The sequence below is a fragment of the Rana temporaria genome, chromosome 9 (genome assembly GCF_905171775.1).
Source record: "Rana temporaria chromosome 9, aRanTem1.1, whole genome shotgun sequence".
In the NCBI taxonomy this organism is placed as follows: Eukaryota; Metazoa; Chordata; class Amphibia; order Anura; family Ranidae; genus Rana; species Rana temporaria.
The window spans coordinates 88,363,912-88,380,743 of NC_053497.1; the positions used below are offsets into that span (position 1 = coordinate 88,363,912).

At 40.5% G+C, this 16,832-nt stretch overlaps 1 protein-coding gene across 2 annotated transcripts in view; it reads left to right on the plus strand.

Annotated features, from left to right (window-relative positions):
* DCX (doublecortin) overlaps positions 1 to 16,832 on the plus strand; it is a 151,608-nt gene that overhangs the window by 108,401 nt on the left and 26,375 nt on the right. For both annotated transcript variants that reach the window (XM_040323872.1, XM_040323873.1), the window contains exon 6: positions 14,826 to 14,920. In XM_040323872.1, coding sequence (XP_040179806.1) covers positions 14,826 to 14,920 — 95 coding nt within the window. The remainder of the gene's footprint in view (positions 1 to 14,825; positions 14,921 to 16,832) is intronic.

Sequence of the window (16,832 nt, forward strand, 5' to 3'; positions counted from 1 at the left end):
TTTCGGGCCACGATTTACATTGACATCTGTGCAGAAACCTGCACAGATGTCTCTTAAATCGCGGCCGAAATCAGGACTGCCGGCGGGAGTGAAATCGTGCGAGTTCAGCTGAACTCGCACGGCTTCACTCCCGCAGCCCAGTGTGAGCCAGGGCTTAATATAATTTTAAGCTAAAAAAAACTGAGAATGTAACTTGCTACTTTAATGACTTAGCTTTGAAAGCAGCTGGAGAGATCAGGGATGGCTTGTTTTTAGTGTTCACACCGGAATCACTCCGGCAAGCAAAAATGCAGTTTTTTAATGTTTTTTTGGTTTTCCTTGCACCTGATTCGGTATTTTTCTTTACAAGTGAAGGTTCACCACATTCAATAGGTTCTGGGGAAAATGAGTGCAACTATGCCCACAAAGTGCACAGTCTAATTGCCTTTAGTAAATTAACCACTTAATGCTTTTGAGAGAGGCAAGTAAACACTATAGAAATTTGTGCTTTCTTCAGATTTCATGTCTGAGGTTTACAACCACTTTAAAACTCTTTCACTGTTTGGTAAAAATGTGTTTATAGTTTAACAGGTGCACTTTAACCACTTGCTTACTGTGCACATATACCCCTTTCCTGCCTAGGCGAAATTTCAGCTTCCGGCACTGCGCCGCTTTAACTGACAATTGCGCGGTCGTGCGACGTGGCTCCCAAACAAAATTGGCGTCCTTTTTTTCCCACAAATAGAGCTTTTTTTGTGGTATTTGATCGCCTGTGCGGTTTTTATTTTTTGGGCTATAAACAAAAAAATAGCGTCAATTTTGAAAAAAAGACACAATATTTTTTACTCTTTGCTATAATAAATATCCCATTTAAAAAAAAAAAAAAATTCAGTTTAGGCCGATACGTATTCTTCTACATATTTTTGGTAAAAAAAAAAAATCGCAATAACTATATAGTGACTGGTTTGCGCAAAAGTTATAGCGCCTACAAAATAGGGGACATAGTTATGTTTTATTTTTTATTTTTTACTAGGAATAGCAGCGATCTGCGATTTTTATTCGGCCTGCGACATTATAGCAGACACATCGGACACTTTTGACACATTTTTGGGACTATTCACATTTATACAGTGAACAGTGCTATAAACATGCACTGATAACTGTATAGGTGTGAGTGGCAGGGAAGGGGTTAACCACTAGGGGGCGGGGAAGGGCTTAAATGTGTAGCCTAGTGAGTGTTCAACTGGAGGGGGGTCGATGGGGGAGGTGACCGATCTGTGTCCCTATGTACAAGGGACACAGCATCGGTCTCCTCTCCCTGACAGGACGTGGATCTCTGTGTTTAGGGGGGATGGGGGGGGTGACATCCACCGCCGTCATATGACGTCCTGTCAGAATAACTGAGCTACCTTGCTGCTGTCAATATAGAGGTTAAGGCTGGGTTCACACTACTACACTACTTTCATCCTACTTTGCTCTGTGTTCAATGTTTCCCTATGAGAGCGTCTTGTAGCGTCCTACACAAGTCGGTCCGACTTTGAAAATGCTCCCTGTACTACTTTTGGTCCTACATTGATCCTACTTCAGGCCCATTGAATATCATTGAAGTCGGACCAAAGTAGTATCCTGTTCATGAAAGTAGGATGGATGTAGGACCGATGTAGGATAAATGTAGGACCAATGTAGCAGAGCAAAGTAGGATGAAAGTAGTGTAGTAGTGTGAACCCAGCCTAAATGTGATCAGATTGGCCAAATCTATCACAATCATGCATCATGCACACATGGATTGACTTACTAAAACTGGAGAGTGCAAAATCTGGTGCAACTGTGCAAAGAAACCAATCAGCTGCCAGTTTTTTTTTCTTATAGTCAAAGCTTAATTGAACAAGCTGAAGTTAGATGCTGATTGGCTATCATGCAGAGCTGCACCTGATTTTTCAATCTCCAGTTTTAGTAAATCAACCCCACAGTAACTTGGCTAAGGTCATGTAGTCAGTTATACAGTTTGTATAGGGACCAGGTTTATAAGGTCCCATATCTTTTTTTTTAGCTCATTAAATAACATACTTTTTGCTGTGATTTGGATTTGTTCATAGACATTCTACTGTCCCTTGGAGGGGTTTTCTGTAGGGATTTATAGTAAGCACTTCATTATATTTAAACTGACATTCTGACAATCCTACTATACATGACCATGCTGCTTTACCTCTTTGTATTTCAATATAAAAAGCTAATAAAATCCTCGGAAAAGAAAATACATGGGATTGCAGGCTGCAATATTCCAATAAAAAAAAAAACACACCAAACGAAAAGTAAACATGGTTTATTGTTTTAAATAGATAACAAAATGATTTTATAAAATCTTTCAAGATATGCATTTAAAGCAATACATCCACTCAGTCCTCACGACTCAAGCATAAATTAATCAAAATGATTAAACAACAGTCCCCCTTAAAACAAGGTGACAATCCTCTTAAAGTGCCAGCGACGAAGGGTGGGAGGGAAGCTTGCAGTGTTGCTGCCGACCATTCTGCTTTACTTTACTATTATTAAGTATGATTTCTAATGATTAAGGCAACAACAATTTCTGCCTCAGTTGTACTATATTATTTTTATTGCCCTTTTAAGAAAGTTCTAGTTTCTTCCAGAATTTAAAAAAAGGAGTTTTCTCTCAGCAGTCTTTCCTCAGAATGGTCGGCAGCAACACTGCAAGCTTCCCTCCCACCCTTCGTCGCTGGCACTTTAAGAGGATTGTCACCTTGTTTTAAGGGGGACTGTTGTTTAATCATTTTGATTAATTTATGCTTGAGTCATGAGGACTAAGCAGGTTTATTGCTTTAAATGCATATCTTGAAAGATTTTATAAAATAATTTTGTTATCTATTTAAAACAATAAACCATGTTTACTCCTTTTCGTTGGAATATTGCAGCCTGCAATCCCATGTATTTTCTTTTCCAAGGATTTTATTAGCTTTTTATATTGAAATACAAAGAGTTAAAGCAGCATGGTCATGTATAGTAGGATTGTCAGAATGTCAGTTTAAATATAGTGAAGTGCTTACTATAAATCCCTACAGAAAACCCCTCCAACCCCTGAACAAATCCAAATCACAGCAAAAAGTATGTGATTTAATGAGCTAATAAAAAAATATAGGACCTTATAAACCTGGTCCCTATACAAACTGTATAACTGACTACATGACCTTAGCCAAGTTATTGTGGGGTTGATTTACTAAAACTGGAGATTGAAAAATCAGGTGCAGCTCTGCATGATAGCCAATCAGCATCTAACTTCAGCTTGTTCAATTAAGCTTTGACTATTAGAAAAAAAAAAAACGAAAAAAAAATTGGCAGCTGATTGGTTTCTTTGCACAGTTGCACCAGATTTTGCACTCTCCAGTTTTAGTAAGTCAACCCATGTGTGCATGATGCATGATTGTGATAGATTTGGCCAATCTGATCACATTTAACCTCTATATTGACAGCGGCAAGGTAGCTCAGTTATTCTGACAGGACGTCATATGACGGCGGGGGATGTCACCCCCCATCCCCCCTAAACACAGAGATCCACGTCCTGTCAGGGAGAGGAAACCGATGCTGTGTCCCTTGTACATAGGGACACAGATCGGTCACCTCCCCCATCGACCCCCCTCCAGTTGAACACTCACTAGGCTACACATTTAAGCCCTTTCCCGCCCCCTAGTGGTTAACCCCTTCCCTGCCACTCACATTTATACAGTTATCAGTGCATGTTTATAGCACTGTTCACTGTATAAATGTGAATAGTCCCAAAAATGTGTCAAAAGTGTCCGATGTGTCTGCTATAATGTCGCAGTCGCAGAAAAGTATTTTTGTTTTTATTTACTAAAACAGTTTTGCTAATGTCCTCTTAAATTAAAGTCTGACAGTAGCTGATAAAGTAAAAAGTAATGTTTTGCATGATTAAGTAAAGTAATGTTTTGCATTATAACTAGTTTGATACCTGTTGAAATGGAGCTGTTTTATTCACCTCCAGCACTCCTGAATCGTTATTCTCACTGACTTCCTGGTTTGCGGTGCGCATTCATTCTTGCTACATCACGGTCTAATGGGAACTACAGTTCCCATTAGGCTTAGCCTCCATGCCTGTGAGGGATAAGAGCATCTTCACTCAGGGCTGTAGTCATAGGGAGGGGGTGAGCACATTCTGCTTTCCACCATACAAAACGGCTCAGATGCTGGTGGAAAGCAAGAAGAGGAGAGACAGGAAATGGCCTTTTTTAAACCTGGATTACTGTATTTTGGAGGTCAAAAGGAAAAACTAGGTAAGTGATATTTAAATGCTCTAGCTTATAGCAATCAATTGATCTAATAAAAAACGAACCTTTAGGCTTCATTTCCACTGACGTTTTTACAGCCACTTTTCTGAGCGTTTTTTACAGCTTAAAAACGCCTGTCCATGTTATTCTATGGCATCATGCCCACATAGGCGTTTTTGAGCTGCAAATGGCATAGGTGTTTTTGAGCTGTAAAAAAAAAACGCAGGACCAGGGAGTTCTGAAGCTCCAGAGTAGAGCTGTAAAAACGCCAGACGTTAAAAAACGCTCAAAAAATGTGCGAAAACGCTCAAAAACGCTACCGCGGCATTTTTAAAGCTGCAGCTCACAAAAAATTTTTTTTTTTTTTTTTTTACAAAATAAACATGGACAGGCGTTTTTAAGCTGTAAAAAAAGGCTAACAGTGGCTGTAAAAACGCCAGTGAAAATGAAGCCTTAGTGTTCCTTTAAGTCTCTCTATTTTAACCGCAGTTAGCGTGTATTCCATGAAAAAGGTGTCAATAGTTATTCCAAAAAACTCCAATGAAGTAGTGGGAAAAGCTGTTTTCTCAAAAGCTAAAGGAATAACCAAAATTATCTGATATACAAAAAAACTGTTTTAGTAAATAAAAACAAAGCACAGAATCAGGAGGGACAAAAAACAAAAAAATAATCATCTAAATAATGGATTATATTATCAAAACCGGATTCATGAAACGCCCCCCCCGCCTCAGTTTGAAAGTGTCCTTGCTGTGTCATATGAATTATGTGATGTGATGTGATGTGATGAAACACTTGTTTATAGCTGAAATTATTGTGTCTGGATACCGAGACATATTTTTGTGTTACTTTACGTTTTGTCTAAAGTAGACCAATAAAATGTCACTTTGAAAGATATCCTTCTGCTTGTGGTTAGAAAAGTGCTATTTTACAGAACCACATAAAGATTGTACTTCCTCATTTTACTTGTGAGATTCATAATTAAAATTAATTATGCATGGTGTTTCTTAATTATTAATAAGAAGTCCATATGTCTTACAGCTTAGAGCTTACCATTTCCTTCCTTTCTTTGACCCATCTATGTCATTCATAAATGAAAAAATGGGGAGAACGTAGGTTTAATGTGTACTAAAGAAATAAACTTGTAGGACTAAAGACTTGTTCCCTTCAGAAAAGGCATTTCAATTCCTGCCATGGTTCGAGAATGGAAATGTTAGGGTTGGTACAATAATATTGTATTTTGGTAACAGTATATGGGTAAAACCCGTAAAATCTGAATCAGTATATGAATCTTTTTTACGCCGACAGAAATTCTTTTTACACCTGTTGCACTTAGATGTCCCAATCAGCATACAGTAAAACCTTGGTTTGAGAGTAACTTGGTTTGAGAGCGTTTTGCAAGACAAGCAACATTTTTAAATACATTTTGACTTGATATACAAGCAATATCTTGATATAAGACTAGCGTCATGTCACAACGGAGTATAAAAGAGAAGAGAGGCGCCTCTAAGGCCCCATACCCACGATAGAATCCATCCGCAGATAAATCCCAGCAAATGGGTTTCTGCGGATAGATCCTATGGTGTGTACACGCCAGCGGATCTGTTTCCGCGGAGAAATCTCCTCTGGGATGGATTCCAGCAGATCGGATATTTGCTGACATGCACAACAAATCCATCTGCTGGAATCCATCCCAACAGATGGATCCGCTCGTCTGTACAGACTCACCGGATCCATCCGTCCAAAGGGATTCCCCGCACGCGTCGTAATGATTTGACGCATGCGTGGAATTCCTTATATGACAGCGTCGCGCCCGTCGCCGCGTCATAATCGCGGCGACGGCGCGACACGTCATCGCCAGAGGATTTCCGCGCGGATTTCAATGCGATGGTGTGTACACTCCATCGCATAGAAATCTGCGGAAATCTTTGAGAGGATTTATCCGTGGAAACGGTCCGCTGGACCGTATCCGCGGATAAATTCTCTTGTGTGTATGGGGCCTTAGTGTAGCAATATGATTACATTTATTGAGGGTACAACATTTAGCTACATATTGCTACACATAGAGGCGCCTCTCTTCTCTTTTATACTCTGTAGCTCCTGCTGGAATTTGCTTCTAATCCCCTTGTGGAAGATTCCATTTGTGGCTGGACATTTTATGGTTACACAACCTGGTTACATTGCTATAATCTTTTTTATATGGACTGTAAACTGAAGGACTTATGAATAAATGGTTGTGGAGCGAATCATTTGAATTTCCATTATTTCTCATGGAGAAATTTGCTTTGATATACAAGTGCTTTGGATTACAAGCATGTTTCTGGAACGAGTTATGCTCACAATCCAAGGTTTTACTGTATCTCCACAAATATATGCAATGCCCTCCTTTAGCATAACGTCCTTTTTATTTTTCTACTAATGTTTTATTTACTTTATATGCCTTTCTATGTCTTTCCACTTTTACATGCAGACCAGGGTGCCCAGCAAAAGTTACATGGTTAAGACAAAACAAATAACAGTGGTCAGCTCTTAATCATATGGTTTAAACCTTTTTATCCAAAGGATACAAATTACGTTGTTGTAACTGCTTAAAAAGTTTAGCTGGAGCTTTGCTTTAATTTAATTGTTGCCTATTTTAAATTCCTTGAAAATGATATGTCCACAGGGTGACAACTTTCACTGCAGGGCTTACATCATACACTGTAGTCACCCTGTTAAAGAAAGTGGAAACATAACAGGTTCACTGTTACTGGGGGGCACACAGAAAGTCAAAAACTGCTATGGTAATGCTAGTTTAACTGTTGTACATCACTTTAGCAGATCCTTGGAAAGAGGTGGAGGTTGCAATTCGAAATCAACAGCTAGCTCATCTGGGGTGTTCTCAGGGGTAAATGTAGAAATGATGACAGGGCCAAAGTACTAGTTAGTCTTGTACATTTGTATTGTGTGTGAGGGGGCTCAAAATCACCCCTTCATCAGGGCTCAAAAAGTGCCAGCGATAATAGGGGAGGAAACTGGACATTAAATACTGCAATAAAATCATAAAATTTGTAACTATAACCAGTTGTCTAACCAATCACCAATTACAACACCCCTTTCATACTGAAGTGCCACAAAAACTGTCGATAAAACACCAGTTGTTTTTGCAACGCTTTTGAGGCGCTAGCTGTGACTTTAAAAAACAAAACAAAAAAAGAGATGTTTTGTGGCGCTTTTGAAGCACTGCCCATTGCTTTTTAACTAGTTGCCACCCACCCACTATCAAATGAGGACGGCCGGCTCTCGTTCTGGGGCAACATCATATGACGGTATCCCAGAACGGCGTGCAGCGCAGCGATTGCACCGTGCTGCTAGGACACGCGTTACCCCGATCTCTGTAAAGAGCCACGTCTGAGACTCTTTAATCATGTGATCAGCTGTGTCCAATAACAGCCGGTCACATGTAAACACGGAGATTCCGGTAATCGGCTCTCCTCCCTTCACACTGACAGAGTGTGTGGCGAGGAGAGTCGATCAGCGGCATCTCCATACAGGGGGACATCTAGGAATGTAATCAGGGCACTGATTACAATATAGCAATATAGTGTCACCAATCAGTGCCCACCAGTGGCAGCAATCAGTGCCCACCAATCAGTGCTAATTAGCAATGCCAGTCAGTGTAGTCTATCAGTGCTGCCCATCACTGCTGTCCATCAATGCCCATCAGTGCCACCCATCAGTACCGCCTATCCATGCCGCCTATCAGTGCCCACCAGTGTCGCCTATTACTGCCCATCAGTGCCCATAAGTGCGGCATATTAGTGTCTCCTCATCAGTGCCACCTAATCAGTGCCCATAAGTGCTGCCTCATCAGTGCCCATAAGTGCCACCTCATCAATGCCCACTAGTTCAGCCTATCAGTGCCGCCTCATCAGCGCACATGAGTGAAGGTGAAAAATTACTTAGTTACAAAATTTACTGACAGAAACTAAGTAAAAAACATTTTTTTTTCAAACTATTTGGTCTTTATTTGGTCTTTTTTTTTTTAAACCCAGCAGTGATTAAATACCACCAAAAGAAAGCTCTATTTGTGTGAAGAGAATGATAAAACATTTGTTTGGATATAGTAGCATGACCGTGAAATTGTCATTCAAAGTGTGGCAGCGCTATAAAATGATCGGGCAGGAAGGGGGTGTAAGTGCAAGTGGTTAAAGCGCTGCAAACATGCCCCAAAGATGCTGGTTACAGGACTTTTTTCACCGCCCTACAATCGCTCCAGTATGAAAGCATGTATTAAAATAAATGGAAGGCAGTTTTGAGGTGCCATTTTTAGCACAAAAGCATCTGAAAACCACTTCAGATCAAAATCTTATGCTTTTATTTGCAGTATTTCTTGTCCAATAGTAATGTTAGTGATAAGTTGTAATATATATATATATATATATATATATATATATATTCCGTATATATTATACAGTATATGCATACTGTTTCTCTATTGTCAGAGTGCTAGGTCCTGCCACTGTAAGTATAGGGAAAACCAACACAGGGTTCACACTAATGCCATGTATGGGGCTTCAGAGTAGTGTTTCTGAGCAGAGAAAATGTGGTATTCAATTTTCTCAGGTTTTGTAATCCCAGGTGGAGGCCTGGAGCTTGAATGCTTTTAAAGTGTATTGGGTGGGATGACGCCTTCAAACCTGTGTCCAGGTCTTATTAAAGACCTGCAGCCTGTGTGAGGGTACAGGTGTGCACACTCATTATAAGCGAGGCTTGGCCATAACTCAATGCTCCAGCCAGGAGGGAGGTGTGCTCCTGTTTGAAGACGTGTGTAATTGTGTTAGGAGATAGAGGGACTCTACTCAAGAGACTGTGCGGTTGATTTACTAAAACTGAAGAGGGTAAAATTTAGCTTGTTAAATTACAGCAGTAGTAAAGCCTGCTTTGTGATTTTTACCTACAGGTAAGCCTATAATAAGGCTTACCTCTAGGTAAAATGAATATATCCTAAAGGAGCACTGTTTATGAGATATTCACCCTGTGTGCCGTCAGTGACATCACCAGCACATGCGTTCTGAAGGGCCGGCATACCTTGCTGGAACTTTAAAGCTTTGTGCTGGTACCGAGGCGATGCATGCTAGCACATTATACCATTGTCTTAGAGGTGTTTGTTTTTTTGTTTGTTTAAACCAGCGGAGGTTTACACAACCGCTTTAAGCACCAACCAGCTTTAGTAAATTAACCCCAGTGCTCCATGTTTGAGAGAGTTGAGGTGGCTACGAGAAAGCTGGAACAACTGGGCAAATCCAGGGAAATCTGTAAATTTCAAGGGAGTGAGAGCCCACAGTGTCAAAAGAACCTCTAATGAAATGCCTGGAGTGGGCCCATACAGCAGGGAGCTGTGACTACAGGCTGGGTGAGCCAGCAAAGTCCAGAGAGCCAGGAAAAGATGGATGTGATGGTCTGAGGGGCCAATGACAGGAGCAGAGGTGCTGCTGAAGCAAAAGCCAGGTGGCTTGGTATTTTTCGTACCCTGTTTTACTGTGTGAAACTTAAACCCCTACATGTGCAACTTTTAGTTTTTGTTCAAATAAAACTGGGCTGGCACGTTTAGATTGGCATAGTCTCTCTTAAAAAAATGCTTTTATCACTGTACTAACGATCCCCCATATCACAACATGAATAAAGTGTATGTTGCCAATGCTTGTATTAAATGTGGTTTAAAAAAAAAAAAAAAAAAAAAAAAAACAGGCTATTCTGACTGATTTTGGAAAATTAGATGTTTTAGAGAATTAGTGAAACAAACATATATTGAACATGTATACAAGCATATGAATAAAATGCGTTTTTAAGACTTTAGGCAATTCTTTGACGATCATATCATTATATATCATATTATTATTTCATATCATGTCAAATGGAAACAAATATTTTACTGAAGACTGAGTACATATTTTATTTGCATTAGTTTTGACTTTATTACTCTGTGGCATTTATCAGAAGACAAGCATAAGAATACTGGTACTGCTGCTATTTCCCAATGTATGTGCCTTGAAATACCATGTATGTCTACCTTAGTGGCAGTCATTAGGAACTACAGATTACTGTAAATAAGTCAAATAGATTTAAAAGTGTCATGTAGCTCCAAAAAGTGTATTTGTGTATTTTATCCCGTCTCAAGTTTCTCTAACACAATATACAGTACTGTACTTGTTTCACAAAGATGCAACTTTGTTTATTCAAGTGACATCTCCATCAGAGAACATAACCACATAGGGACTTCACATTGTCTCTATAAGCAAATGCAGGGTGATGGTATTGTAATAGTTACAAATTAATCTCAGAAACAAGACAATCTAATCAGCAAGGCATGTTTTCCGGGCTTTAATTTCATGCTTGCTTAATGGAGGGGTTGGAGTAAGGAGATAAAAGCATTTCCATGAGTCTGGAAGCAATTATCCAGCAGAGATACACCAGGCCTATCAGGTCCAAATTTGCATCTGCATCCCAGTAGATTTTAAAGATGGCTGTCCTAGGGAGGGCACATGTTATTCTGCAGGGGCTTGGAGAGGTATACAGTCCAAAACCTAAGAATTATATTATCAAGATACTAATGAGTTAATTAAATATGTATTGTGTGTGTGTGTGTGTGTATGTGTGTATATGTATGTGTGTGTGTATATATATATATGTATGTATGTATGTATGTGTGTGTGTGTGTGTGTGTGTGTGTGTATAAAGGGTATTTTGAAATAACAAGGTTCGTGTTCCACAAATGATGGTAGTAAACTGCTGCAGAATAAAATAAAAAAACTGTAAGCCAATGGCATAATGTGCTAGTATGTATCACATACTAGCACATTATGAAATACCTTAGAACAAAGCCCTTCCAGCGGCAACTGATAACCGCTGAGAGGGCGGATACCTTCCCACAGCCTTTCTTCGCAGGCTCTGGCGCTGTGAGTGTCTGGAGCCGTGAGGATGTCACTCCCACATGCAACTTCCACTCGGTTCCGGCAAGAAGCTCTGAAGGTTTGTCACGGTATGCCAGACCTTCAGAGTGCATGCATCGGTGACCTCAGTGGCTGTATGCAGGCTGAATATCTCCTAAAGGTTTAGGAGATATTCATTTTACCTACAGGTAAGCCTTATTATAGGCTTACCTGTAGATAAAAATAACAAGGCAGGCTTTACAACCGCTTTAAAGGAAATTGATACTCAGGATGCTGTTGAGAAAAAAAGAGGAACAAATAATGGAACCTGGGAAATACTCTTATTAAAGCCTCAGGAAAAGAAAAGCTGTGTGCCAGACACTATATTGTGCTGATTTTAAAGATGAACTCCAGGCATCATAACTCTCACTGAAATATGTTCTTTTATGAGCCTATATTTCTCAAAGGGTATTAATCCACATTGTACGCATCAAATGCCTTTGTAAACCAAGATATTACCTTTTAAAAATACTAGTGGCATCATTGCTGTGTTGTACATAACCTGTGCAGGGAGCAGAGCTGTCTATGGATGCCTGCAGAAACCACAAGGGAGGCAAACACATGACCAGTTACCCTGCACACGGAGAGGGAGCAGAACTGACCAGTCTTAATTACAGGTATACCCTGTAAAGAGGCAAAGTCCAAGAGTTGTTTCATGCTGGAACACAGTACAGATATAGAAAAAAATTCTGCAGGCTTCAGTTTCAGGTAAGTGACACATAATGGGCTGTGCGTAGTAGCCCATTATGCTTTACCTTTGCAGGGAATTAAAGAGGAAGTAAAACCCATCAGGGTTTACCTCCTCTTTAGTCCCTAATTCTATAGGGAGGCAGACAATTTTTCTACTATGATTTAAACTGTCCATGTCCCTAATAGCCAGGGCTGGACTTAACATTGGGCTTGACTGGGCTCAAGCCCATGGGCCCCGCCCAATAGGGGGCCCCGGATGGCAACCCCCAGGGCAACCCACAGGGCCCCGGACGGCAACCCCCCCTTTTTTTATTTATTTTTTATTAAAAAAAAGTTTTTTTATATATTTTATATATATTATTATTATTATTATTATTATTATTATTATTATTATAGGGCCCAGAGGTCTCCAGGGCCCACGGATGTCACCCCCCCCTTTTTTTTCTTTTTTTTTTAGGGGTCTGGAGGCCCCCAGGGCCCCGGACAGCAACCCCCCTTTTTTTTTTTGTTAATTAAAAAAAATGTTATATATATATATATATATATATAATTAAAGGGCCCAGAGGTCTCCAGAGCCCCATGTGGCAACCCCCCTTTTTTTTTATAAATGTTAATTTTTTTATTTTTGTTTATATATATTTTTTTTTTATTAAAAGGCCCAGAGGTCCCCAGGGCCCCGCATAGCAAACTCCCTTTTTTTATGTATTTTTTTTATAAATGTTTATTTATTTTAGTTTTATTTTTATTTATTAAAGGGCCCAGAGGTTTCTTTTTTCTTTTTATTAAAGGGCCCAGAGGTCCCCAGGGCCCCGGATGGCTACCCCTTTTTTATATATATATATTTTTCTTTATTTCTTCTTTTTTTGTAAAGGCCCCCCCGCTTCTCAATTTGCGACAGCCCATGCCTTAAGCTATGTAAGGGGCCCCAAAATTCCTGATGGCGGTCCTGCGCATACCTCCCAACACGCACGGATTCTGCGGGACTTTCCCACAGTCCTGCGGAAGGGTTAATTTTCCCGCATTGCAAGAGGAGGCAGCACGGAAGCAGGAGGAACTGGAGCGGTGTGTGGAGGACTGTGGCTGCTGAAGGGAAGAAAGCCGACAGCCGGGCTAATGACAGTCTGTGGCCCCGGCTGTCGGCACAGATGAGAGGCACTCCCCCGCTCAACAACCCCCCCCCCCAGGAGGAACCAGAGCGGTTTGTGGATCTGCTGAAGGGAAGACAGCCGACACAACTTTAATGCACAACAAATCAATTTGTCCCCCCCCCTGCTCAACAACTTTAATGCACACCCCCCCCCCGCTTAACCACTATGATCCCCCCCCCCTCGCTCAACATTTTAGATCCCCCCCAATTCTCGGCTCCAGGGGGCCCCTTCAACACTCAAGCCCCCAGGGGCCCCCACCACCCTAAGTCCTGCCCTGCTAATAGCAATCATTCATATTCCCTGTCAGATTTTATTTTATTTGAAAAAAGGAAAGCCATTCGTGGTTGCTTTGCCATATGCAGCAAAGACGGTTCTTTCAGGCACCTTCAGATTCTTTAGGCCATAATTGCGAAAGGTGACTGGAGGAAGAATTTATCAGTCAATCAGATTCTTCAATCCATCATTCATATCCATAGTTGTCTGATTTTAGACGAGTCTGTTATCATTTTCTGTCTATGGGTACTTTTAGTTGAGATATTTTTACTGTCTTATTATGCTTCTTATAACTTATGGCATATGTTTTAGATTTATTTTAGTCCAAGTTTTGCACTATGATCTTTTGCTTTTTCTCAAATGTCAGCAGCTGTCCACACAATTCTGGAGGCATTGTGAGTTTAGCAGAAAGGTAGAAATAGCATATTCCCTTTGTCCTCTATATCTTTCTTCTTGTCTTATTCACTACATGTCAAGAACACGATTGCGTTGCTAAAGTCTGGCCTCCAGCAGACCTGAGCATGAATAGTTCAGACTGTAAATACCAAAGATGTTGTTTTTAAGCATGGCATACTGTAAAGGACAAAATATTTTTTTATATATATATATATATATATATATATATATATATATATATATATATATAGAGAGAGAGAGAGAGAGAGTTAGATAGGTAGATACAGAACATCAACATCTAAAATATTTGCTGTACCTGTGGAAAGGTTCTCTGAATGGGTTTGGGTTCTCAAAAAACAAAGTAAAATATTTTCTTTGATCTAGAGCAGTGGTCTCCAAACTGCAGCCAAGAGGCTGGATGGGGCCCTTTACTTGCCTTTATCGAGCCCTTGGGGAACTATTCTTTCCACTGACAACAACAATAGGGCACTATTTGCCCCACTGACACCAATGATTGGCACTAATCCTCCCCTAATACCAAAGGTGGGGCACTCTTTACTCCCAGTGACCCCCAGGACATTTTCTGCTTCCACTGCCCACAGTTTGGCTCCCCTAAAATCTGATGTACAATAAACCGGCCCTTGGTTAAAAAAAGTTTGCAGACCACTGATCTAGAGGACTAGGACAGAAAGTGTCTGCATTGTTCCTAGGCCAATCAGCTTCCAGCTTTGGTAGTTAAGAGTGCATTTTGGGCGCCCAAGTGGTCACTATGGGCAGAACCCATCATTAAAGACCAATTGGCACATAGGCAGGTAGCAGACCTAGGTTGTGCATTACACATTAAGGGTTAACATAGTATGAGCTCATTGCAGCATTTATGGCTTGATGTATATTGCATATTCTTAAACATGTTGAACCAACTCTGCGCTCCTTATTACAAATTATTTTCAAACTGGACAGTTTATTGGCTTGTTGCATAGATACTGAAATGTGATTGTACATTTGATTTGTGCGTTAATGCTATGTATTCTTTACACTACTTAAAATGTAATTTTTTTTCTATTCTTTGGCAGCAAATGGAACATCAAGCAGTCAACTGTCTACCCCTAAATCTAAGCAGTCTCCTATCTCCACCCCAACCAGTCCTGGAAGCCTCCGTAAGCACAAGGTATTATGTTTCTTCTCCTACCTCTAATAATAATTTTTAGCATTTTAGTAGTTAATACATGATTATCTCTACCCAACAAATGTGATTTTTTTGAGTAGGTGGACAATATTCCTAACAGTGTTATTCTTGGTACATTAAATACAAAAGGTCTATTTAAAATAAAGGCCAACAGGCAGATGAAAAATACAGGTTTACTTACATAATTTACAAATCAGTCCATAAACGCAAGTGATGTCTCTGTGCATTGTGACATACAGTATATACCTGGCTTTATCCATCGGGATTTATGTGTTCACAAAAATCAAAACAGTAGAATTAACAAAGCAGTTCTGACATATAGAACTCACATTTGTGCTTGAACAAATTACCTGGTAACAATAGTGACATTTACTGAATCTTTAGGTATTAAAGCCTAACTCAAGACAGATGTAGAAGACAAAAATAATGCATCCCTAATACTGGGGGAGCAGAAGCAGTACATAGTCAGTCAGTTGCACAGTACCTATGTGCTAAGGAACATGCTGAAAGGATGGGGGAGGGACAAGACTTGTAAGTTTTATTTAACTGCAGCACAGAAAAGTAAAGTCTTCTGCCCTGCCAGACAGGGCCATGTGGCAGAACAGTGTAATTTCCAAACTGATTTGTCAAAAGTATAAATTGTTTGTCAGGCAAAACTACTCCATTTAAAGTAGTAGTAGTAGATTCAAGGCTAAATGTAACTAGTGTAAAAAAAAAAGCTCCCTCCCCCATCCTAACATCTATGCAGGCTGCAGAGGAGAGAAGCGCTCAACAATGGCTGGTAAAGCCTACAGTGGTGATGTCACCCATAGGAACCTATGGCCCATCAGCTGTCAGCTCTCCCTCTTCTGCAACCGCCACTGACTAACACAGGGCCAGAACAGGCTCAAAATAGATAAGTGTATAAATCTTTCTTACACAGATTAGTTAGCATAGGTGTTAGGAGGAGGGGCGGGACAGTTTTAAGACAAATTAGGTTTATCCTTGAATTCTACTTTGTATGTATTTCATTTGTGTATTTAGCTGTGTGACTGGAGTTCAGGTTTACACACATGGGGCCAGATCCACATACATCTGCGCCGGGCGCAGCGTATTTAAGATACGCTACACCGCTGTAACTTACTTTTGTTTTGTTTGAATCCACAACGATTCCACGCCGTAAGTTACGGCGGTGTAGCGTATCTGTTGCGGCGTAAGGGCGCGGAATTCAAATGGCTGTGATGGGGGCGTGTTTTATGTTAATACGTCGTGACCCGACGTAATCGACGTTTTTTTTAACTGCGCATGCGCCGTCCCTGAGGGTATCCCAGTGCGCATGCTCGAAATTAAACCGGAACCAGCCAATGCTTATGACGGTGACGTCATTCTACGCAAATTCCTATTCGCGAACGACTTACGCAAACGACGCAAAAAATTGTATGTGGGAAGGACCGCCATACTTAACATTGAGTACGCCACCATATAGCAGCTTTAACTATACGCTGGAAAAAGCCAAACGCAAATGATGGAAAAAATGTGCCGGGCCGACGTACGTTCGTGGATCGCCGTAAATAGCTAATTTGCATACTCAACGCGGATTACGACGGAAACGCCACCTAGCGGCCGCTGAAAAATTGCATCTAAGATCCGAAGGCGTACAAAGACGTACGCCTGTCGGATCAAGCCGAGATGCCGTCGTATCTTGTTTTGAGGATTCAAAACAAAGATACGACGCAGGAATTTTTAAATTACGCCGGCGTATCAATAGATACGCCGGCGTAATTTCTTTGTGGATCTGCCCCAGTATATGCAAAGGCTGAATCTAATGTAGTCTTAACCCTCTTACTGTAGTTTCTCTAAATGTATCATTTATAAAAAACATAATGAAACAAAACCCCTGTGATGGCTACAAAGG